This window comes from Camelus bactrianus, chromosome 3 (genome assembly GCF_048773025.1).
Source record: "Camelus bactrianus isolate YW-2024 breed Bactrian camel chromosome 3, ASM4877302v1, whole genome shotgun sequence".
Taxonomy (NCBI): domain Eukaryota; kingdom Metazoa; phylum Chordata; class Mammalia; order Artiodactyla; family Camelidae; genus Camelus; species Camelus bactrianus.
The window spans coordinates 8,967,188-8,993,208 of NC_133541.1; the positions used below are offsets into that span (position 1 = coordinate 8,967,188).

At 37.9% G+C, this 26,021-nt stretch overlaps 1 protein-coding gene and 1 pseudogene across 4 annotated transcripts in view; one reads left to right on the plus strand and one right to left on the minus strand.

Moving 5' to 3' along the window:
• The window catches only part of MARCHF6 (membrane associated ring-CH-type finger 6), a 69,621-nt gene that overhangs the window by 7,133 nt on the left and 36,467 nt on the right, over positions 1-26,021 (plus strand). For 2 of the 4 annotated variants that reach the window (XM_074356216.1, XM_074356227.1), the window contains exons 2-9: positions 11,301-11,397; positions 12,168-12,241; positions 15,371-15,514; positions 17,492-17,564; positions 21,531-21,699; positions 23,178-23,373; positions 24,811-24,872; positions 25,477-25,509. In XM_074356216.1, coding sequence (XP_074212317.1) covers positions 11,301-11,397; positions 12,168-12,241; positions 15,371-15,514; positions 17,492-17,564; positions 21,531-21,699; positions 23,178-23,373; positions 24,811-24,872; positions 25,477-25,509 — 848 coding nt within the window. The remainder of the gene's footprint in view (positions 1-11,300; positions 11,398-12,167; positions 12,242-15,370; positions 15,515-17,491; positions 17,565-21,530; positions 21,700-23,177; positions 23,374-24,810; positions 24,873-25,476; positions 25,510-26,021) is intronic. The other 2 variants (XM_074356221.1, XM_074356235.1) reach the window with 1 other exon arrangement.
• Positions 2,288-2,651, minus strand: LOC141575651 (small ribosomal subunit protein uS8-like; annotated as a pseudogene).

The window sequence follows — 26,021 nt, forward strand, 5'->3', positions numbered from 1 at the left end:
TGCTGGCAGGATCCCTGCTGTGAACTCTGTAACCACTGCAGGGGCCTGGGGTACCTGCAGCTAGCTGCCGCTGCTGTTTTTAGAGCCAGAAGTAGAAAATGGCTTTACGTGTTCCCTCCATCTTCTAATTCCACAGAAATGCTTCTCTTTGACAGAATGTAACTCAAGCCCAGTGAGGAAGGAACTTGTAGTTTTCAGGCTTCCAGAAGCAACAGTACAGATGAATGTTGGTTTTGTAATGGTCAGTAATCCTGGGAGAGAAGAAATAACTAACATTTGGGATACATGGAGAATTGGAACTTTAAATCTATTTTGCAAGGCCAAATTACCAAATCCACATTTAAAAAAAAAACAGGTATACTTTTACAGTCAAAAAGGAAGTGTTTTCCACAAAATTTTAGCAGTTAAAATTTTTTTATGTGGTAGTTGTAAAAGTAGTAGAAACACTAGGAACTTTGGAAAAAGAGTGGAAGAAAATCACCCATATTCTCATCTAACCAATTACAACAGCTATCATTTTTTGTGCTTTTGCTTTTAGGCTATTTTGGGGTTTTTACTGAAATAGTTGGAAGTACAGTGCGTGTTCATTTTTTATTTCTGCTTTGTTTACTTAACATTATGCATTTTTCCATATTGCCATATAGGTGTTATATTTGCTTTTTTGTTTGTTTGGAGGGGGGAGGTAATTAGATTTATTTATTTATTTTTAGAGGAGGTGCTAAGGATTGAACCTAGGACCTCATGCATGCTAAGCATGTGCTCTACCACTTGAGCTATACTTTCCCCCCATATTTGCTATTTTTAAGGGACTATATAAATTCCATGTGGTGAATGTACCACAGTTTATGTAGCCACTTTCCTGGTTTTGGCTAGGCAGGTTATCCACTGATATTTTGAGTAGTACTTTTCAATAATACATTTTTTTAATATTTGCCTTCTGTAATCATAGCTACTAATTATAAAATTTTTGTTGATAATCAGATATTAAAAATCCCTTGTTACTTCAACCAGGTGAATCGAAGTCAACATTAACAGTCAAATCATGTTGGTAGTATGTACCGTTGATAGTATGTGATGAAATGGCACTTACCTAGTTGATTTTCGTCCCTAAAACCCATAGCCCCACTCTAATCATGAGCAAAACCATCAAATTTTGGTAGAACGGCATCCTGCAATACTACTTGAAATGATCAAAGTCATCAAAAACCAGGAAAGTCTGAGAAACTGCCAGAGCCAAGAGGAGCCTAAGGAGACATGACAACTAAATGTAATGTGGATTCTGAAACAGAAGAATGACACTAGATAAAGGTCAAGGAAATCTGAATAAACTGTTGGCTTTGGTTACTGATAATGTGTCAGTATGGGTTCATTAAGTATAACCCAAGTACCAGCTCATGTAAGATGGTACTTGTGGACCTGGGAGCACCGTACTGTCTTCTCACACTTTGCATAAATGTAATCTGCTCTAAAAAATAAAACGCATTAAACCCTTTGCTTGTTAAATTATCACTGGTTTATCACGAGAGGGAAAATGGAAACATTTTGAAATCTTATGTGAAAGAACTTTCAAGATAGACATTGGCTTAAGCATTAGGATGTACCCAAAGCTTTTAGAGTTATTTTTCATTTTTTCTCATATTAGATACTTAGAATATATTTGGTGAACTGTATTGTTTTCCTAAAAAACCTGATGGGATGGGCTAGCCCTAAAGGGGTGCTGATTTCCACAGCTGGCACCAGCTTGATAACCCCTCACACTGGTGGGTTTTTCCCCCTCTCTCTCACCTTCTGGACTGTCTCCTTACTCACTCACTAAGATTTTTCATTCAAAAAACTTCACTGAGCTAGGCACTGTGCTAGAAACTTTTAAAAGGTATGCTTTGTGAAGATACTAAGTAGTCACATAAAACAACAAAAGTTGCTGCAGGATTTAACAGAAGAAATTTGTCTTTGAAAACCAGGAAGAGCTTTGCCTTATTGTTCTAGGTAGGTTTGCGTTCATAACCAGCAAAGTGCATTGATTTTACTTTGGCCTGAGTAAGATTTGTAATTTTACTGCATGTGAATTTGGTGGGAGTCTTACTCCACCACAGAACGTTTTTTCATTTTTAGTGCAGAGCCTGGGGCTGTGCCTTTTATAGCCTTCACTCTCCTTTTGTACCCCTAGCCTTGTTCTGAGGTTTTCAGTGTTTGGATTTATCCTAGTAAACAAAACATTATTCTTTCTTTGACGTTTTTGTTTTCTTTTTCCCATTGAGGCATTGTATTGGCATATATTTATACATCCCTAGAAAAAGAATTCCAGGATTTTCTCTCCTATATGTTTTTATCTTGTTTCTTCCTGGTCCTTGATGCCAGCTCAGGTTGTCAGTACAATGAAACCAAACTAACAGAAGGGAAGCAGGTTACTTTGCCATTTTTCTAGATTTTTGAGTTGCCCTTCAAATCATGGTTTTTAACTTGCCTGTGAGGTTCATAATAATTTTCCCAGCTCTGTGATCATCCATGATTTGAAATTGACCAGTGTAACCATGCTTCATCATTACAGTTAGAAAGCAGATGATGACTTTGGAGCATGGCTTGGTAAGAACCTGGCATTTGCCTCTCTTTTCAGCATTGTTAATGCTCTTGAGAGCATCCGGCACATCATTCCATCAGTGTTAACAGTAGCATGGAAAGATGGTGGAAAGAGTTTTCTTTGACTTTCTATGTTAGTGGTAGTTGTGCTTGGTTTTTTTTTTTAAATTGTTACTTGTTTTTTGTTGTTTTAAATCATTTTATTGAGGTATGATTGGCATATAAAAAAGATATGTATGTATATATTATGTATACATCTTAATAAGTTTGGGGATAAGTGTACATTCATCAAACCAAGGCCATAGACATATCCATCACCTCCTGAAGTTTCCTCCTGTCCCCTTTGTTACTTGTCTGTGTAGTAAGAACACTTAAAATTTTCTGAGAGTAGATCCTCTGTGAAGTGTATAATACAAAGCATTGTTAGCTGTAGACATTATGCTGAATAATAGATCTCCAGAGCTTTCTTATCTTATGCGATGGGAACTTTCTAACCTTTGAACATCACCTCCCCTTTTCCTTTTCACCCCAGCTCCTGACGTGTGTGTGTGTGTGTGTGTGTGTGAAGCTGCTGAGACCTAATGTATGTCTTAGTCTCAAATGACCCCCAAACCTGAGCAGCTTAAAGCAACAAAAGGTTAGTTCCTCACTGACCTATCATGCCCAGTGTGGGTGGGGAGAGATGCTAACTCTGGTCACCTGGAGATTTAGATTGGAGACTATGTCTTGGCACGTGATTCCACAATCATTGAGGCAAGAACTTCCGGTGTGATGAATTGTGTTCATCAGTGCCCAGAACTTCTACCTAGAAATACACATCATTATAGCTCATATTTCATTGACCAAAGCAAGTCACATGTCCATGTATTATTTCAGAGGTGGCAGGAAAGTGCAGTCCTGCCATATAACCAGAAAGTGGAAGTCAAAAATGTTTGATGACTAATGCTGCTGGTTTCTGCAGTCCCTAACAACATTAATTCCTGCCTGGTTGGATGAAGTAGGTGTGCTCATTGGGATGCATTTCAGTCTACAACTTCATTAGACCATATTTTAGAGAGGGAACAGTATTTTTTTTCCATATTACTACCTTTTGTCATTTGTTCTTTCTTCCCACATCTACTTAGACACTACTGTAGAAGGTCTTTCGATTTTTCAAAATTGAAGTATCATTATTTAATGTCTTTGAATTTTTGGCAAATGCATACAGTCATTTAGCCACCATAATCAAAGGTGTAGAATAGTTCTTTCACTCCCCAAAGTATCTCCGTGCCCTTTTATGGTCAGCTCCACCCCCAGACCCTGGCAATCACTGAACTGTTTCTGTCTATAGTTTTACCTTTTCAAGAATGTTAATATTATTATTATTATTATTATTATTTTATTATTATTATTATTTTATTGAAGTATATTATAATGTGTCTGTCTCTGGTGTACAGCATAATATCTCAGTCATGCATATACATACATGTATTTTCAAGAATGTTATAAATGGAATTAAACAGTATGTAGCTTTTTGAGTCTCACTCCTTTCACTTAACATAATGCATTTGAGATTCATTCACATTGTTGCATGTATCAGCAATTTGTTCCTTTTTATTGCTGAATAGTAGTCTATTGCAGGGATGTACCATAGTTTGTTTATAAATTTCCCAATTGTGAATGCTTTGGTCAATTGTTTCCAGTTTTGGGGAATTATGAATAAAATCATTATATGTATTCACATAGGTTTTTGTGTGAACATAAGTTTTCATTTTACTAGCTTAAATGCCTAGAAATAGGATTGCTGAATGTGTGGTAAGGGGTTATGTGTTTTTCTTTTTGTTGTTTTAATAGTTATATAGTGGTATCTTACTGTGATTTAAACTTTTTTTAAATGTTTTTAATTAAAACATTGATGGTAAAATTTACCAATGTAAGCATTTTTAAGTGTGTAATTCAGTGACATTAAATATAGGCACATAGCTGTGCAGCCATCAGCATTTTTAATTGTGATTTTAATTTGCATTTCCCTAATGATGTTAGCGTTGTTTTCATTTGTATACCTTCTTTGGTGAAGTGTATCTGTTCAGCTTTTGCTGAAAATTTTTTGGGGGACTATTTTCTTATCGTTAAGGCTCCAATTAGTAAGGTGGGCAAAGGACTCAAACAGTTTACAAAGAGAGAGAACTTGGCAAAATGTAGAAGTGTCCACTAGTAATGAAACTGCTTCTTCATTAGCTGCTGTATTCCCTAGTCATTTTTATCCTTATATTTCAATAATGTAATGTGTTTTATCAGAGGGGCAATCTATTGTGCAAACAGAAGAATATAATAAAGCTGGAGGAGTAGATGGGAGAGATATATAGGATATTGACATTAAATTTTGAAAAACAAACATTCAAGAAAACTTGACATATGCATATGTTATACACAAGATGCATAATAAAGTCAAAAGATGTCTTTTGGAATTGAGGTTAGGTTTTAATCCTCGTTTTCTCATTAACTTGCTTGATAATTTAGTTGCTCCTGAGGAACTGAAATAGGGTTAGCTAGTTTAAGTATACTGCCCACTTGTCCTTGACTGTCACAGGTGGTGGGGTCAAATTTTTTTCTTGTGCTTTTTTGCTGGGGTACAGCAGCAATTATTGTCTAAAACCTTTTTGTCTTGCTGGGTTGTCCCTTTCCTGGTCTTGACTAGAAAGAACAGGCTTTTGGGGGAAATTTTTTGGTCTGTTCTCATTGGTGTTTCTAGGTGGCCAGCTTCTCCACCTCAGTCAGCAATCCAGGATACTAGGCAAAACACAGACCCAGAGGACTCGCTGCCTCGTAGTTCCTTGAGGTTGCAGCTCCTTCTGCTGGTCTGCTTTCTCGTCACCTTTTAGAGTCGCCTTACATTTGTTTTGTATGTGATGTCCTGGCTTTGGCTGGAGGAATAGGGACTGTTTCATCTTGACCTGGAACCTTTGGTTCTCGTCAGGCCTCTGCTAGTCCTTACTGTTGCCTTTCTCTAGAGCTAACCTTTATCCTGATTTTTAAATGTATGTTAGTTTTTCGTGGTTTTGAATTTTTACACATGGAATTGTATAGCTGTAGATACTCTTTGTGTATCTTTATCTCTCAATATCACTTTGTGAGATAAATCTAAATTGTGGTTGGCAATTTTGGTTGGTTTATTCTCTTTGCTATGTAGTATTAAATTGTGTGAATATACCAAAATTTTTTTATTCAAATTTATTTGCCAAATTTAGGCAAAATGGTAGTTTCCATTTTGGAGGTAGTGTTATGAATGGAGCTTCTATGAACATTCTTGCACATGTCTTTGAACATAAGTATATAGGAAACTACAATTTTAAAAGTAAGATACTAGCAGAATGGTACACAAATACATACAGTTGATCATTGAACAACACTGGTTTGAATGAACTACTTGGGTCCACTTACATGCGGGTTTTTTCCAATAATTAAGTAGTCGGTCTGCACATTTGTAGGTTTCAGAAATCTGCAAATTTAACCAACCTTAGATTGAAATTTTCAGCTGCAATTACTTGAATCCGCGGATGTGGAGGGAACTTGAGGAAATGGAAGGTCAACTACAGAACTGGAGCACCCTGAATTTTTGGTGTACGTGGGGGCACCTGGAAGCAATCAGTCCATGGATATCGAGGGTCAGCTGTACTATAGGTGACATACCCATATTAAATAAGGAAAGAACTTTCCCCCCAACCCTAATGCCTCAAAAGTAGCAACTGTTAATAGTTTCTTATGTTTTCCAGAGTGTTTAGTCATGACCTCTATATACCTATGCCTTGTTTCAGATTTTTCTGCTGGAACATGGATTGGCAGGGAAAAAGCTTCCATTCCTTCTACACACAGACTAGCTAAGGAAACTTAGGTGAGGATGTGGAACAGTGGCAGGTGCAGCTTGTCTCTTAGACAGCTTTTCCTGGCCCCTAGTTCCCTGATAAAGTGTGGATAAGGTGTGACGGTGTGGGTCGGGGCCTGCTAAACAACTGAATGGTTGCCCTACAAGTGTTTTATAGCTAGAGCTTGTCTTTCTGGTTGACTTATACCGACTCTCTTTGCATTTCCATTTAGGGAAATATTTATACATAAGGTACTCTTGAACAAAACTCATTTAGTCACAACTTCATCGTGTGGGAGTAAACAGTCAGTACTGCAGAAAAGATTTGTGATACTGTTTCTTGGACAAAATCTTGTATTAGTCATTTAGAGTAAATGGTTTTAAATTAAAATTGGGTTGTTGTTTGCACAATAATAGGTTTTTAGGATTGTTGAGAGAGTTATTATTTGAATCTTACTCTGCTTTCTTTCTCTGATGAAGATATAGCCAGTGAAAGTTTTAACAGGTTTTTAAAAGCATGGTCAATGAAAAAAAAATCGCTAACATGAGTTTTCATATTTGTGTGTCTATATTAAATAAATCAGAATCTAAGACTTCCTACTAAAGAACTTCATTGATAAAATTGGACTTGGTAGTGTTAGTAAAATAAAAGTTCATCTATGGTATTTACTAATTGCATGTTTAACCTTTGATTATTTTTCTAAAGTTTCATTATGTAAAATTTCAAACTCTTACAAACAGATTAATGTAATAAACTTCCAAATAACCAGCATCTAGATTTAACAGATACTAGCATGTGGCTGATAATTTTTTTTTAATCTCTATCCTTTCCTTCTGACCTCCCCACACATCTGCCAGATTGTTTTAAAGGAAATCTTAGATACACTTTCTTTTCATGTAAATACTTATATGTTCTAAGAGATAATACCTTCTTTTAAACAAATGACCACAATACCACTGTCATACTACTTACTGGCTTTATCCGCCAAGTTTTAAAATGACTGTCGGTATTATTGCTACTAACATGATGATTACTGGACTCTGCCAGGATTTCTTTGTATTTCCTTCTGTCTTAGGATGTATGATCATGTTTTAAAGTCTCTGTTTTGTTATTCAGCTTGATATACATAGGTTCATTTGTTTGATTTGTTTTTGGTTTATTTTCCATTTTGATATACTTTTGTTTTTTATTGTTATGTAAAAGATTTCCGTAGTTCTAAAACAAGGTGTTTCCGAAGTCTAATGTTCCCTTCCCTTTCTTTTTATATAATCAGTGGAACTTGTGAAGTCCCTGATAAAAATTAATGATAATTTTGTGTATATGTGTATTTTGAGAGAGCCATAGTTGTTCTGATTTTTTTCAGGTGTTCCCTGAGCTTATGTGTGTGTGTGTGTGTGTGTGTGTGTGTCTGTGTGTGTGTGTGTGTATGTGTAGGTATATATGTGTAGGAATCACACTTTTTTTGCTCTCGGGATCCCTGTACGCTCTTAGAAAAGACTCAGAAGAGCTTTTATTTGCTGTATAATAAAATAAAACAAAATTTAGAAATATTTGCTCACTTAACACAGCCATTATATGTTAATATAATTTTTTCATGAAAATAACTATTCCAAACCCCAAGTTTTGTTGAAAAGAGTGAATTTGTTTTATATTTGCATATCTCTTGAATGTCTGGTTTAATGGGAGGCAGCTGCATTCAGACAGCTGTCTCATGTAGTCTCTGGAAAACTCCAGTGTACACTGGCCAGACAATAAGAGTAAAAGAATGTCTTAAGTGTTACAACGAAAATAGTTTTGACCTTGCCCAGTGAGTTTCAGTTCTCTAGTCTAGACTTGGTTGAACAGAGCTCTGGGGCTTAATTTAGATTTGTTTTGTTTGCTTTGTTTTGTTTGCTTAATTGTTGTTGGTTTGCCCTTCAAAAGGGTGAGTCTACTGAAAATCAGTGTCTGTTGTTATTCAGGTATGTTTCTGTGTCCTGCTTAGTGGAGATCTGGTGTCCCCAGTCCTGCCCCGACCCCAGTCTCATCTGCCACTCGCCCTCCCCCCACCCCAGGCCTCCTGCAGAGTATGGGGAGATGTGGTGCCTCTTGCAGTGGGCACACCCCTTAGCTACCCACTGTGTGGTCCCCCCTGAGGCTCCCTCAAGCCACTGGGGTCTAGGTCGCCCTAGAGAGGCTGGTCCAAACCACAGGAGGAGCCCACCTGGTGATCAGCCGTTCACACCGACGTTGGTATTGTTCCTGGTGTTTGTCTCTGCATCCCTGCTAGCTGAGGTTTGCCAGTGAGGGCTATCCTGGCCCAACCCCAGTCCATTGTCACGTAACTGATGGCTGACCAGTCACGGTGTTTCTGGAGGGCAGTGTGATGGCCCTCGTTTGTATAAGTGCAGCAGTGTCTCTGCTGCCTCCCTTTGCACTGTGTTCTGACTACTGGACTGTCACTAATGTGCCCTGATGTCTACTCCCACAGCCATCTGAGAGCTGGCTGGGGAGACAGGATAAAGTGGGACCACTTTGCCCTATGATTGCACCAGCCCACTTACTCTTGCACCCAGCCCACCCAAAGTGGTTGATCCTGCAGTAGCACGTGCCTCTCCCTAAAGTTAATCCACAGGTGTGTAAGCTCTCACGGCTGGTACCGTGATGTAATGAAGGACTTTGAGTGGTCATTTGGCTCCTACCTGCAGAGCTGTGGGAATTCTGGAACTAATCAATGCCCATGGGCATCGGTTGCTATTGCTGTGATGGTTCTAGATAACCTAGATTGCACGTCCTGTGGCCCTGTCAAGAAGTAGTTGTGCCTACCTTGGTGACCACCATGACTGAGAATACAGATTTGGTTCCATAGAGGGAATCTGGTAATTGACTGTCACAACCAAGGAAGACAGCAGTCTGTGGCCCGGGAGGGCAGTGATCGAAAAACAATACTAGACTCTTTCAAGGTCCTGTAATTGGAATGAGTCCACTTAAAATCCTTCAAGGCGGATCCTTGCAGGGCAAACCTGGTGTTAGCACCTGCGGTAATCCCTGGCTTCTGTAGCAGGGTATGGAGTTTGGTGCCATTAAAATGTGTGATCTGCTGTGCAGCATTGGGTCCACGCCAGGGAACCTCTGTCTGCATCCCCACCCACTGCTTCTCGGAGCCCTCGTGCCTTCTCGCTGAGTTTCCCTAGACTGAAGTGTGCACTTGAGGAAATTAGGGTACTCAAAGCTGATGCAAGCTGCATGCACATTGCTGCTGGGAGTCATGGAATGGGAGCGTGGTTCTATTTTTTTGGGTTGGAAGTTTGATTGCGGATGCCAATTAGATGAAACGCCTGGGAAGTTTGTATTGCACCTCTAGAGCTTAAAGTCTTAGATATATGCAAGACCGACCAGAGTGGAAGCTTTTGCCGAGGGTGTTTTCATTAATTAAGAATGAAGGTGAAAATGGGAGGTTTGGAAAGGTTCAGTTCCCTTGTAGTTCTGATGGTAAACCATGCCGACCCACCAGCGTTATTCCCAGTAAAGTGCCTGCAATTTCTGGGAAATCAAAGTTTTTTGGATGGTAGTAGCTAGAGGGTCTGTTCCAAAGCTGAAATTGAAAGGCACAGCGTTGTAATCTTCGCTTAATTTGACTCAGCCTGAACAACTCTACGCGACTCCCATCGTGAACAGGATTGGCACGTTAATATAGCTCTTCCATGGGTGCTGGTGCATGGCCTTTCTGCATTGCTGAAATGATTTGTCTAGTTTATTGATAATAACCAGGGAGACTAGCATGCTAAACACCTAGGTCACCCCAAGTGCTCGATAATCCTAACTTCAGCAAGTGTTGTTTAGCCACCAAAGATTGAGCAGTCACAAGTCTGTGATGCTCTTAAGTGTCTGGGATCACGCCACACTGCTCAGCATGTGTGTATCCTATTTTGGTGGGTGCCGGGGATTTAGTTTTAAATCCATAAATGATAAGCTCTGGGTTGTAATTATTCCTCACTAATGAGGAGTTCCCTGTGAGAGAGTAGATCAGAAGCTTGTGTTAAGTCCCTCCCCCTTGTTCACACTGCCTGTTGCCCCTCAGATTGCCTGTGTGGGGTCGGTACTTGGCTTTGGTGGATTGCTGAGAAGTTGGTGTGAATGAAAGTTGAGACCAGGTTTTGGTAGGTTGTCCTGTGGGAAGACGGCATTAAGGCACGAGTGAGCACGTGGGTCCGTTTCAGTCGTCTGTATGTCACTAACATGCCACCCTGGGCGAGACGGACAGATGTTTCCTGAGAACCACTTGGGGCGCCGGTGGAGGAAGTGAGGGAAGAGCTGCTGCCCTTTGGCGATGGACCCGGTAGCCCTGGACTCCAGTAGTTTGTGCTTAAGGCAGTCTTTGGCTTGCTTCTCCGAGCCTTGCACCTTCCTGGTCTTGGGGTGCCCCATTGTGCATGAGTGCGTCTCTCTCCCTCTAGTGGAGGGATGTCTCCAGGGCTGCTCACTGCTGTTTCTGCGTTAAGTCCTGTGATGAGTTTTTGTGGAATTTAAACTTAGGACCCAACTTAGGACTTTAAACTTAGGACATGAATGGTACCTGATTTTGCATATTTCTATTTATTATTTGTTAGTTATGAGAGTGCAGTTTTAAATAAAACCACTGTTTCTGTTGTTTTCAGTTTGGATTTATTTACAAGATCATACAAAGGAACAATTGGCCTACTTATATAATATAGAATTTTAAATTTCAGTTATATACTTGATGACCATCCTTTCCACACTTTTCAGTTCTCCATGATGTTGATTGATGTTTTACCTAGTGATAGATTCTTCTTTAACATATAGTAGTTCAGTTTTTGGCGGTTTGTTATTTTTTAAAAAGTTACAACCGAGGATAATTCAATTTTTCTTTTTCATTAATAGACATATGTAGAGTGTGTCGGTCAGAAGGAACACCTGAGAAACCTCTTTACCATCCTTGTGTATGTACCGGCAGTATTAAGTTTATCCATCAAGAATGGTGAGTTATCCCTTTAGAAAATTTTTATGTCTGAGCCTCACTTTTGTAATCTATGTAATTGGGGGGTGGTTTTCAGTGAACTTTCTCTGTAATTAATTATTTTAAAAAATTTATTTTGAAAGTTTGGAAATTACCCATATTCCTTATTACCATGCCATGTCATTTTGTATGTTGTCTTCTAGGTGCATGTGAGTACCTATTTGTTAATTTTACCATGGAGAGCTTACTTTGTTCATGGGAAGTGTTATGACTTTCTAGTTTTGCTTGGCGTGATTATACCTTACATTTATGAAATGCGTTGTGTCAGATAATACCTAGTGCTTTTATACGTCTTAACTCATTTAATCCTTACAACAAAACTGTGAGGTGGAGTATTATTATTATGCAGGTGAGGAAACTGACAGCCAGTTAGTGACAGACCTAGCCACCAGGTAGCAGTATTAAGGGACCAGTTTAGAACTGATGTTGATGCTTGGAGATTCTTTCACATTCAGTTAACTTTGAGGAGATTACAGTTTACATTAATTCATTAATTTAGTCCAGTTAATCTAAATTGCTTTTTAATAGTAGAAATACATGTTGGTTGTATCTTTGGTATGGTTCTGTACTGTTAGAGGGCATCAGTGGTAAAATGTTAAGGATATTCTAAATTTAAAATTGTGAAAGTTCTGTGATATGTAATAGTTTAATAAAGCAGTATTAATTTTCAACGAAATGTTAAAGTTTCTTTGTCATAAACGCTGTACTTATGAATGCATTTGTAATTGCAGCTTAGTTCAGTGGCTGAAACACAGTCGAAAAGAATACTGTGAATTATGCAAGCACAGATTTGCTTTCACACCAAGTAAGTTCTTTAGAAGTTTTCACTGCATTTCTAGGTTATAACTGGCGGCATAAAGATGTTTAAACAGTTCTAAGGCAACTATTTTCAGGTTCATTTTTCTTTAATAGTAATAGAAAGTATTGCTGTAACATTTTGGAAAATATTTTTAAAAACTACATGTCAGCTTATAACACATACATACATACGTGTGTGTGTGTATGAGAGAGAGTGATTTAATTTTGGGGATTTAAAAAAAATTTTTACTTAGACTAGTTCAAATGTATATACAAAGGTATAATGAGCCCATATGTATCTATCACTCCGTTTCACCCATTTTCAACTCACGGCCTGTACATGTCATTACCTATGTTCTTGTTCCACCTCTCCATCCTTTTTAAAATAAACCCCATCATTTATGATTTCTGTACATATTTTAGCATGTATGCCTAAAAAGTAAGGGTTCTTTTTTAAAAACATAGCTATAATACCATTATTCACTGTGAAAAATTAATGATGCCTTGAATTTATCAAGTAACCCATCCCTGTTCAAATTTGGGTTGTCTTTTGAGTTAAAATTGTGTAAGTTGGACTAACAACAATAATAAAGACAAAGATTTAATTCACTTTTTAGAAATAAGACTTAATTTTAAGCTCAATATTTTGTAAGCCTATGATAAATATTTTGCAGGTCTTTAAAATAATGATTATATTTTACAGTTCCTTTATCTATTGATTGATATTTAATGTTGTTTATCTTAAATAAGTAGAGGTTTATACTGGCAAGTTATCAAGAATTTCAGGCATATTTTCATTCTGGGATCATAGTACATTGTCCTCTCCTTTCCCCTCCCCTCAAAGGTTTTTTGTGTTTTATCTTCTTTTTTTTTTCCTTAAAAGCATTTTGAATTGCTGCATGTGAATTCTTTAGTGTTAGTTTTACTTTGTTTTTTATGTGAAAAGTATAAAATTTATAAATTTTTATAAATTATTTTAAAATTTATAATAGTTTAAAATTATTACAGTTTTACTTCTGAAGCTTTATATTCATTGTGCTAAAAAAAATGCCTATTGTGTTATTTTGTAGTCTTTTCTGTAGGGCATAAAAACTACGGCTTAAAAGTTTATTGCAAACTGCAAGACTAAATAGTTGAATATCTTCATGAAGTTTGATTAATGGGAAATAATCATGTGAGCTTTTTTGTTGTGAGGCCAGTAAAAGTTTGTGTTTGTACTATTGTAGTTTTCATTCAGCAGTCATGTGCTCTGTTTTATCTTTCTCAAAAATTCTATTTACTGGTTTAATGACTTGCTACTGTTTATCAAATATCCTCTTAAAGTAAGTGGTCTTTGTGGGCGTGTTGTAAAAGTTAGTTTGTTACTTGTTTATTCCTTAATGTTTATAGCTGTGAATAGTTTTGTAACAGTATGCTCATAAATTTTAGATCACTGATTTTAAAACTTTATCATAGTTCTTTGTTCTGGCCTCACTGGAGAAAGAAACGTTTGTTCCTTCTGTATATTGTTTCTGAGGTACCTATTGGTAGAGAAGTGGTTTTCATTGACACCATTTAAAAAGGAAATCTTTCTAAAATGGGGTAAATAGGTTCACACACAATTCCAACGTGTGTGTGGGAGTGGGTGTCCCTACGTCAGCAAGCAGTTCTGCAGGACACCAACTGGGGATCCTGCAGCTTTACTCAGTTCTGACACCGTCAGTCCCTAGATAGCACTGGGTTCCACCAGCTGAGGGCTCAGTCCCCTAACTTCTTTCAGATGCTAGTCACAAACCCAGGCTGTTACCTGTGCTTCTGACATTCTGACCCACTGACTTTAAATTTAAAAGATTCCCAAATGACCCCTTCCTTGGGTTCAATTAATTTGCTAGTACAGGTCATAGAACTTAGAGAAACATTTTACTTACTAGATCGTTAGTTTAGTATAAAAGGATATAATTCAGGAACAGCCAGATTGAAGAGATGCATAAGGTAAGCTATGTAGGAAGGGGGAGCACACCATTATCCCCAAATCTCCATGTATTCACCAACTTGGACGGTCTCTGAATCCCAGGGCTTTTGGGTTTTTATGAAGGCCTTGTCATGTAGGCATAATTGATTAAATTATTGACTATTGACGATTGTTTCTACCTTCAGCTCCCCTCCTCCCTGGAGGTCTGGAGGGTAGGGCTTAAAGTCCCAGCCCTCTAATTACTTGGTAGGTTCCTCCTGGAAAACCCACTCCAAGCTCTCCCCACACCCCAAAAGCCACCTAGTTAACATAACAAAAGACACCTTTTGTTGCGTAGGACATTCCTAGGGTTTTAGGAGCTGTGAGCTAGGAACTACCGGACAAAGACCAAATATATATTTCTTATAAATCACAATATTACCTGTGGCAGAAACTTTTTCTGAGTGTTGAACCACACCTTTGCAGAGGCGTGGGAAGACCTGCATTTACCATTTGGAATGTTAATTGTTGTGCTGAAATTGTGAGGAGGATTGGCTCACAAACGTCAGTTTGCTCCTACAGGAAATAGCCGTGCTGCAGATGGCTGCGTGTTTTCAGTGCTATTTCTAAGGCTGGAATCGGGGGCAGTGTTCTTTCTTGATGACATGCCATCAGCCTTTTGGTCCTAGTCACTTTATGTGATCTTTTATAATTTGGGAAACCAGATAATTATTATGTTTGAATTCTAAAATATGTGTAAATCAGCCCTGCATAAGGCTCCTGGCTGTGAGTGAGGGATGCGTACTTCTCTTGAATCTTTTTGCCTGCTCAGAGGCCTTTTTTGTTGACTTCCACATTTCTTACGTGATTTGCTCTCTTAAATGACTGCTGGGTAAATGTGGTATTATATACATATGTATATATGTGTTGTTGTTGTTTTGTGAGTGTGGGGGAGGTAATTGGGTTTGCTTATTTATTTATTATGGAGGTACTGGGGATTGAACCCCGGACCTCGTGCATGCTGTGTATGCACTCTACCACTGAGCTGTACCCTCCCCCTGTATTGTAATTATTTGATTCACTTTTCTTATAGAAAAAATATTTCAGTGCCATACAAATACTGAAAGCTAAGATAGCTCTACGTGCCTAGCATATAAGCTGTCTTTTAATCTTCATGAAATTATATGACCTTTCTCCCCCTTATAGTTTATTCCCCAGATATGCCTTCACGGCTTCCAATCCAAGATATATTTGCTGGACTGGTTACCAGTATTGGCACTGCAATACGGTATTGGTTTCATTATACACTTGTGGCCTTCGCATGGTTGGGAGTCGTTCCTCTTACAGCATGTGAGTATTTGTACCTCTGTGGTTAGAGTTGTTTAAACATTGCAAAACTATTTAATATTATAAAGTGATAATGTATCACATACTTGTTTGAATGACATTTAATAATTTGATATTATAATGTCATATATTAGGAAAGCCTCACTTAGAGAACATTATTAACCTGAATTAAGAACTTTTTTAACTAGTCAGTTTCTTGAATGAATGTGGGAAAGAAAAACAGCATACAGAGGCTAAAAATTAGGGTTCATGAAAGAATTGGAAAAGCAAAATGAAACCATAATTGGATGGAAATTGAATTTTATTCCTCAAAGTTTATTAAAGCTTTCAAAGATGGCAAAAGATGGATTCTTTCTCAGATTTGTTTTATCCTCTTTTAAAAAACAGCTATCTAATGATCCTGAATAATTGGGAAACATAGGAGGCTCCCTGGGAGATTGGTATGCTCACGATTAGTAGATTCCTTTTAGGTTCTTTGTTGTTCTTAAGGTCATGGGGAGGGGTCGGTAGAATTAGGTGCCAGAGTAGATAGATATGATTCTTTAGAGTTAAACACAAACAAGGTTTTTGAATAAGTATAATTAATATCCTCATGTCTTCTTAAAATAAACTCAGTCATTTATGAAAATGAGTATCTTGGGAGATACACCAAATAGCAGAACAGGTACTGTTGAAGAGTGAATTAGTGAGCTAGAAGATTGAGCAAGTGCCTCTCTAGGATGTAGCTCGGAGAAAGGATGTTGCATTCTGAGAGAAAAAAATTGAGAGCTGGAGACTACATCATATGTTTTAGTATCTGTCTATAAGTGGTTCCAGAAGGTAAAAGAGATTGAAAGAGAGGGAGCTTTTGTGTAGATAAGAAAACAGATTGATAAATTAGAGGCCTCCTTACTAGAGTGCTTAAAAATAAGGTAGCTCAACATCTTACATGAAAAGACACCATGGGTACATTGCTAACTTAAGGAAAAAGGTTACAGGATGTGTACTGTGTGATATAATTTAGATTTTAATTGTGGATGAGTGTGTATGTAAACTAGTCAGAAGAGAAATCAAGCTTGTTAACTGTTACTTAATTTTTGACTTAGTTTTCGATATTTGATCTAGTGATTTCAGAGAAGTCTGTTAGCCTTCCACTATGACTGTAAATGTTATTATCTACAGACAGTTGGCTTGTTGTCAGTTTTACTTTGTTACAGACATTCTTGCTTTGACTATTTTACACACATATGTAAGTAATTCTGTTAGAGAAAATCTTTTCCTATCTTTCCATTTTGACTTGGCTTTTGAAAATAGCCATTAAAGTCACTAAATTTTGGGTGCAAGACCATAGGGAATGCTTAAACTAATACAGAAGCACTGGTTTGAAAGAAAACCTCAGCTCTTGGGCCCCATTTCCGAATCTGTTCCTGCTTTTTCTGACTGAGGGGATAAGGGGATGGCTGTGTATTCAGCCATACTTTGTCTTTTCCCTTCAGGGCCAGATTTAAGATTTTGTCCTTTTGAGGACCCTTGAATCTGTCTTTTTAAAAAAATTCATTGTTAGTTTGGTAATCATAGCACTGAGGCATGTACTCTACTGAAAAGTCCTCTTAATTTCAAAAATGTGTACCCCCAAAAGTTTGTTTTCATGAGCAGACTTAATGAATTTTAGAATTCTAGGTTAAAAAAAATTTCTTCATATTGCAATTTTGGAGATCTTTTCTTGAGGTCCCCCCCCCCAAATGTTTAAGCTCATTTAATAAAAACAAGTAAATTTGGAAAGAATCTAAACCTTAGCATTATTGTGTAACATTTATTCTTTACTGTCACTATTTTTAATGCTTGACTGTGTTTTAGTTCAGTATTTTGAGACTCAAACTTGAAAAGGCTGTTTATTTCAGTGGCATTCATGGTGTTCCACTTTACCTCTGTTTAACTGAGGAACTGTACGAATTCATGACGAGAGTTGTGATTGTATGCTGTCTTGCCCTTTTTTGGTAGGCCGTATCTACAAGTGCTTGTTTACTGGCTCTGTGAGCTCACTCCTGACACTGCCACTAGACATGCTGTCCACGTGAGTATTGACCTTGTGCTGGTGGAAGGCGGTGCAGTGTAAATGGTGCTCGTTTTTTCTTCCCATACTTACTTTTGTTGTAATGTGAGAAGTCCTTCTGTTCCAAGGACAAATATAATTTGTTACCTATTCCAGCAGTTGCAGCTACAGTGGAAGTAGCTGGCATCCATAAATGATGTTTTAAAACATACCTGTCTTTTAAAGGACTGTTTGGTAATGGTGGGACAGCTCGTTAAAAAAGCTGTCGTGCAGTGTGAGAAGTGTTGTATTCCACATAGTCATGTGCTGGCAGTTCATTTAAACAGTGTTTCTAACAGCACAGACATTCGAATTCAAATTTCTTTAATTTTTTTTTTTGTGATTATTAGAATATTTACTCTGAAAACTTGTTCACTGTAGTTGTTTTACTGTATCTTAATTTGACGTGAAGCACTGTAGTTGCAGTTTCTTGGGGAAGACGTGTGTTTCATTTATTATTGATGTTAGAATTAGAAATGCTGTAAATGATTAACTGTATCAAAATCGTTAGAATATTAAGCTTGCAAAACGTTGCGACTCTGCTAAATCTTCTTTTGTACCCAGCTGACTTCAGGTTTCTGATCTCTATGTCAGTGAAGGCAAAGAACAATATAAGACCCTCTTGTAGAACAGAAACATTCAGAGTATGTTACCATAAAAATAAGGCAGATGGCAATAGAAGAGAGCAGGAGAGCATGTTGCATTTCTGACAGAAAAGAAATCAAGAAGGAGTTCTTTAAGTGCCTTGTGTCTGCATCATTATTTTTAGTCATGGTTGAAAATACTTAGAAACATTATGCGTGTCTGTAACTTGGTTTTCCTATTTGCTGGGTACACCTTTTTGGATAGAGCAGGCAAGTTATTTAATTTATCTCTGTTTCTTTGGCAGTAAAGGGAATAGATAAGATAAAAGATTTTGAACTTGAACCTTACTTATATTAGAACAGCTTTTGAAGTAATGTTTAGAAGCAGACAGGGATCTTGAGAATAGGGCACTAATGGCTGTGGCTGTGACAAAAAGGAGAAGCAGTAATTTGACACACTTGAGAGTTTGGAAATGATGTAATAAGATAACACTTTGTATGAAAATACTGACCTCTGAAGTGATTCAGTGGAAACAAAGAAGACAGTAGTCCTATTTCTGGACATCAGGTTTTTATTTCAGCCATCCAGAACACAGTCTTAGTATATTGGCAAGGAGAATCAGTCTTAAATGGCTGAGGTGCCATCTCTGTGTATGTGACATAGCTTAGCCCTGGCTTCCATTTAGGAATTGTATAGGAAATAAAAGTACATGAAAGAATGAGCGAGGGAGGTCAGAAGGAAGCAAGGGGTGACTGCTAAGAGTGATGGAAACTGTATTTTAGCGTTTATGAACTCATTAAAGAACCATTTCAAACAGGCAGTCTTTTTCTGTTCAGTTTGAGGCTGAAGTTGTATTTTATCATTGTAGTTTTTGAGAGAACAGTGTAGCAGCCAGTCAGTAAGTATCTCAGTTGTTTAGAAAAGGTGACTCAAAGTCCCATCTGTGCTGTTCAGTAAAGTGGAGATATGTTAATTCTTTAATGGTTTCTGTTTTAAATCGCTGAATATGGTAATTTTACCAGCGCTTAAATTGGTGTGCTTTGGCTTTGTGAAAAACACTTATGTCAGTGAAAATGCCAGATAAACAGGCCGTATTCCACTTACCTACCACTTTGACTTCTTGTTGGTGGAATCATTAAACATCTGGTTGTTTGACAGATGTGATCACTTAGGTGATGCAGCAAGGTAGCTGGTTGTAACGGGGTGGGGGGGAACCCTGATAATGGAATAAAAAAGTTCCTGCGTTTGCCAGGTTTTGGGGACCTTGAGCAAATCATTGGATAGTTCTGAACCCTGTTTCCTCATCTATAAAATGAGGAAGATCATGCCTCAGGGTTGTAGGTGGGCTGTTCCAAGACTACATTCACAAATATATGTAAAAACTGTATGTGAATTTTGAGCACTATGTTAACATATAGCAGGATTATCACCAGAACTCAGAGGTGGTGTTTGCCTTACGTTGGCAGGATGCCCTTTTCTCTCTGACGTGATTGGCTATTGGAACACACCTGAATTGCCTTCATGCGCTTACTCATTGACACGGGAAGAATGCTGGAGGCTTGGTGGGGATAGTTGAAAGAAATTGTAAACATAGGTTGGTTTTATAATCAATCTCATGCTGCCTTTTAGAATTTGAAGAATTGAGCCAGTTTTTCTGAAAGCACTTATAACAAAATCGTTAATTTTTTCTGAGTAGTGTTTTATTTTCTCTATAGAATACATTTTATTTCTGAAGTTTTACTTAAAATTTCTTAATATCTCAGCAGCTCCTACATACCCTGTAGCTCAGTTCTTCCGGTCACTTGTCGGCACAGTACATCAGTTAACTATTGCTGCAAAACATGTGCTATTGCTATTAAAACGATTGCTGTCCCCAAAATGTAGTGGCTTAAAACAACAGCCATTTTATTTACTCCTAATTCTGGGACTTAGCAGTTTAGGTTGGGCTCAGCTGATCAGTTCATCTGTTGGACTTGCCTCAGTTCGACATGTGTTTCACTGAGGTTGGATGGTCTAAGATGGGGTGCCTTGGTTCTTTCACATGGCCTCTCATCTTCAGAAGGCTAGCGGGGCTTCTTTACATGGTAGTCTCGGCAGAATTCCAAAAGGGTGAGGGTGGAAGCTCGAAAGCTAGAACTTAGGAAATATCACTTCTGGTCCAGACAGTTCACAGACTAGCCCAGATTCAAGGTGTGAGGGAAGGGAAAAGGATTCTACAAAGTTTGTCACCATTTAAAATCTGTAACAAGCAGTTGCTATTCTTACTGCTGATGACAAGGGAAGGAGTAGGGAAGAGGGTGTTTTAGTCCAGACCTGTCAAAATTTTAATGGTCTGGAGGGTTCTTTAATAAGGGGGTAATTACTGTTCCTCTTTTTATTAAGGTATAGTCCAGATAATACCTGAGGGCAACATCAGTTCAGTTTGGAGCTATTAGGCCGAGGTCTACCCTTCCTCAGGTTCTCTGTCGAGGAAAAAAGTCATTCCATTATGATACTGAATTTTCTGAAGGCTGCAAAGATTCCTGAGTTACCTTTGAATTATTCTGAAACCAGACATAGACCAGGGAAGGATATGCCTTCAGACAGGAAAAGAGAGAAATCTTCAGTATTACAATACTCCGTGTATTTTCATCTATCGTCATAAAGGAACCATACTTGATCTGTCTGAATTTGTTGAGGAACTAATACACTTTTGGTATATTTGCAGTTAGCATCAAAATTTAATCTGCTTTCTGAGACATTTGTAAGAGGTGCCACAGGCTTCTTTGCCTCACACATCGTGTGCTGCTTGTCTCTCAGATTCCTTTGCCTTTGTCCTCGGGCCTTTCTAGAGGCTCTTCTGCATCTTTCTGAGTTGCTGATTCTGTTCATTTTCATGGGCTTAGGTATCAGCTAGTCAAGTTTGTTAAACTCGTGTGTAAAATAAGGACAAGGAAATTCTTAGTAAGGGTTGGACAAAGTCATTTACTGTTAGTAAATTACATATATTTAATGCTTGGCTTTTGTCCAGTGTTTGGCTACTTTCGGTTTTTTGCTTGCTGCCTTCTTTTTTCTCAGTCATGCTCAAATAGAGGCTGGATAGCTGATTTATGTAGATCTGATGTTATTCTTTACCTTCTATAATATAAACACATATAATACAAATGTATAAATAAACATTTGTCCATCTTATAAGATAAATAAAATGTCACCATCCTCAGAAATAACTCTTTTTTGAAAGACTGATTTTTACCAGAAAGTATGACTGACTTTTCTGGCTGTTCTTTCTGGGATTTTTATGTAAAATGAAATGTTGCTGTCTTTGGTTTCTTAATTTTTAAGTATTCTTTGGAATAATTCTACGTACTTTTTTTTTTTAAATAGGGACAATTTATTGGCAGATTGTTTGCAGGGTTGTTTTGTGGTGACGTGCACACTGTGTGCATTCATCAGCCTTGTGTGGCTGCGAGAGCAGATAGTCCACGGGGGAGCCCCGATTTGGCTGGAGCATGCTGCCCCACCCTTCAACGCTGCTGGGCATCACCAGAATGAGGTAACTCCCTGCATCCCCGAGTTTGTCTTAATTTGGGGTAAGACATAAGAATTATTGGCACCCTCTAAGACCCAAACCCTTGACTCCCATGTCCCTCATTGCAAAGCAGGACAGTGACAAGGTTTGGGAGAAGAGTAAGGAAGATGTGGAAAATCAAAAGAATGCTATTGTGACTTAGTTTTCTAGCGAGATTGGGACTAGTGTCAGGGAGTATGCTGGAGTGCTCTTTCATTGCCTTTGCCTGGGTTAGCTGCTTCATGCTGGCTTGGAAGTTGAGAGACACACCTCCTTACAGATGCTTCTGACATGCTGCATTATATCAAGGAGGGCCCCTACCCTCTTTGTTCATTAGTTTCTTCATGTGTAAAATGCCTCATCTTTGTTGCTTTTAGTAGAAACTTTACCAAAAATAGAAAAATTAAAACACTGTTGCTAACAGTCTTCTACAGTTTTACGTTTCCTGCATGAGAGATGATATGCTTAGATGTAAGAGCATTTGCAAGAGGTGTTGAGAAGAGGATATGATAAATGAGTTTTAGTATCTTGCTTGCTGAGAAATTATAGGGCTGAAAATGTAAAAAAAAAAACTTACAAAAACAATTTGCACTACATAAAATTTTATTATGGAAAAATTGACTATAAAGTTAACTCAAATGATAATTAATGACTTAATTTTTCATTTGAGGACCTTCTCTGCTTTTCTTAATGTGAAGATTAATTTCATCAAATTCCGCTATACCTTTTCTCTACAGAATTAAGAGTACAGCTTCTCCTTTGAAAACCACATATATGAAAAAAGGGACCATAAAGAAAGGATGCTGTTCTTACCTAGTATTAATACTTTTATCATTATACCTCATATTTTTTAAGCATTTAATGCAGTTCTTTTAGAATCTTCATTGACCCCATAGGCATTCAGTGTTTTAATTAATTGCAGCTAGGTCTTTGTGTTTGGTAGGTAGCAAAACCCAGGAAGAGCCAGGGAAGTGTACATGTGGGAACTGATAAGGTCCATATGGACAGGCTTCCCCACTGAGCAGAAGTCAGAAACCTTTCCTCAAGTGTTCACTGATAACTGCGAGTTAAGTTATATATCAGTTTGTGTGTAAACAAATAAATAGACACACAAGTATATTTTCAGGCCTGAAGTGGTCAGTAAAGACAAGAGATGCCTTATAAAGAAGGATTATGAAATGACGTGTTCAGGATAGCCAGATTTGTTAACCCGTTTTCTATAATACTCTGCGAAATGTTAATCTCTGAATTATGCTGAATGAATATGTACACTATTGAATTCTCATATACGAAGTTGATCCAAGTTCACATACATTAAGAAGAGATGCCCTTGAGAGTTGATTTTTGGATTTTTAATAAAATTTGTATCTGCTAGTTTTGTTTCTTTAGCAGGGAGAGTGCGATTTGGAAACAGAATACAACTGAGACAAGGTAGGCAGTTTCTGTGCTCCTCTGTCATTTAGGCTCCCGCAGGAGGCAATGGTGCTGAAAATGTGGCCCCCGAGCAGCCTGCAAACCCACCAGCGGAGAACGCGGTGGTGGGGGAGAACCCCGATGCCCAGGATGACCAGGCGGAGGAGGAGGAAGAGGAGAACGAGGAAGAAGATGACGCAGGCGGGGAAGATGCAGCCGATGCCAACAACGGGGCGCAGGGTAACGGTGCTGGCCTGTCCTCACCCTTCCTTCGTGACCATGAGTCCATTCCCAGCTTAGTTTGGGGAGGACTGGAGTTTTCAAAATTTAATGGGTTTGAAATTCTGTCTCTAACCTGTTTTGACTGTATTTTGGCAAACTTGCGTTTATGGATGTGAATACGCATATATTTTTTTTCTTATGAAGCAGGGCACGTTTTGTGTTTTAAAATTCTGTTTCGCACAGATCTTTTTATAGGATGGATAGGAAGAAATTATTTGTAAGTTGGAATGGATTCTGTTTTTTAAAAAATTTGACCCAGATTTATCTTACTTCTTGGCCATTTTTATTGAGTCAGTGCAACTGTTAATATCAAAGAAGAGGAATTGAAGTGTGTACTACAGGCCAGATACCGCCCAGAGAAACCAATTTCTCACTTTCTGGAGTAAAACTCTGGAATATAAAAGAAGACTGAGACCAGCCTGGCAGTCAGCTGTCAGTGGCTCACCGCCTTCTTTTCTCTCCTCCCGCACTAGAGTTTTCCTGTTAAGCGTTGCAGTGTCTCTGGGTCCACTTATCATTGCTGGTACCTGAGTGTTTCGTGTGTCCCATGCACTCAAAATGCCAGGTCCCTGCCTTCATGGAGTTTCTGATCTAGTGACGAAGCAGGAGTATCCAAGTGAACAAACTTGCTGTTACATACTGGGATAAATGTGCAGGTTGCTCTGAGGATGCTACTGGGGAGATACCTGTTTTAAGCAAGATTCCCCAGGTAGCTTAGAGTAAGTAATATTTGAGCTGAGACTTGAAGGATGAGAAGAAGCTTGTTGCGTCATGGGAGCAAGAGGCCTTTGCAGGAGAGGCAGGGATGTGTTTTAGGCTCTGAGAATGTGGACTGCTGCTACCCTAGTGCTGGCCGTCATTTCCTTCTGTTAGTCTAATGCAGGAGGTCCTAACTGGTCCTCCTTCTTGCGTTCTTGCTGCACTGTATTCTTGCTCCACATGGTATTTGTATTGCTCTTTTGCCCTTAAAATCTGTCAGTGATTTACCCGTTATACTGAAGAACGAAATAAAATCCAGGTTTCACATTCCTCTTGTGTGATCTGCTCCCTGTTTGCCTTTCATACCACATCTTCTGCCCAGAGAATTCTGGTCCCCTGGCTTCCTTACTTTTCTCAAAGCCACCAGATTCATTCTTGATTCAGAGCTGTTGAATTCCTGTTTCACATTATTTCCTTTCTCACACTATCACACTCGAGAATCATCCAATTTATTTTAAATGTTGTATTTATTTATATCTATTCTTTATTGCCTAACAAGTAAATAAATACTCAGTATGGAAAAGTTTTAAATGCGGTTTAACTTCTCAAAAACAGTTATAAAACACCAAATTAAAAGAGTATGTTTTATATTTGTAATTCAAGTTCCATTAGTAATCTTTAAACTAACAATTATATTTGCAGACGACATGAACTGGAATGCTTTAGAATGGGACCGAGCTGCAGAAGAGCTTACATGGGAAAGAGTGAGTAAGACTTCTTTCTATTAAGCATCCTAGAGTTTTAATCCTAATATGTATCTTAAAGTTGGCTATATGTTCAGTGTATACACTAATTTTGCAGTTACATTGGATGAAAACAGTTACCAGAACTTTAATTTCTAGGGAAAATTAAGCGATGTATTATTTGGGATGAAAATATTAAAAATACATGATGAAGATCTACTGAAGACTTTTTCTGTCTTCTGCCTTTAATACACCCCTTGCTCCACATAGGGAGTGTTTAACTTGAAATTGTGGACTTTCAAAAATGAAGTGTTATTCTGATGCTTCAGTTGACAAAATAATACAGTTGTATCATGAAATCTTAACTGGCTCCATATCTAATGTAAGAATTAAACCCAAGATGGAGTTTTTTTTAACTTTATAATCATATGATTTGGAATAAAAGGAGATCCAAATTATAAAACTCCCATGAACAGAAGTTTTTCACTCTCTGAAAATGATAGACCATATTGGAAGATATTGGGTACATATTATGTTTAAAGATGTTGAAAGGAAAATGAGGTTTTTTTAATAAACAGTGAAAAATTCTGTTGCATCTTGAACTAATGCATGTTATTTATTTTAGATGCTAGGACTTGATGGATCACTAGTTTTTCTAGTAAGTAAAGCTGATTTTTTTTAACAATAGAGTTGTGACTTAATTACTTGTCTTAGTGATTCGGTGATTTCAAATTTACAGTATATGCTGGCTTTTTATCCTAAAGGTCAAAATGCCCTTTGATTTTTGATTACTTGATACGTAGGAGAAAGTCCATTTTGTGTATTGAAAATATTGGCAAAGCATAAAGGTAATGCTATTTAAAAAGGAAATTATTAAAAATACTTGATTTTTAGAAAAGAAAAATACAAAGTTGATGGTAGTTAAGAAAACTTGGGCTTTCTTTTAAAGTCTCACCTTGCAGTGATTCCTGAACTAGTGAAAATAGAGCAGCTCTTCAGTGTTCACAGAGAGGCCCCACTGTTTGCTGAACCTCACCTGTCCTTACCTTATTAGTAAAGAGTCCAACTGTAAGGTGAAGAATAGTTCTTTAAAGAACCTGTTCTTTAAGGAGCAATGATGCTGTTTTCAGGTTCTGGAATATAAAATGACTTGCCATTTGGGATTTTTAA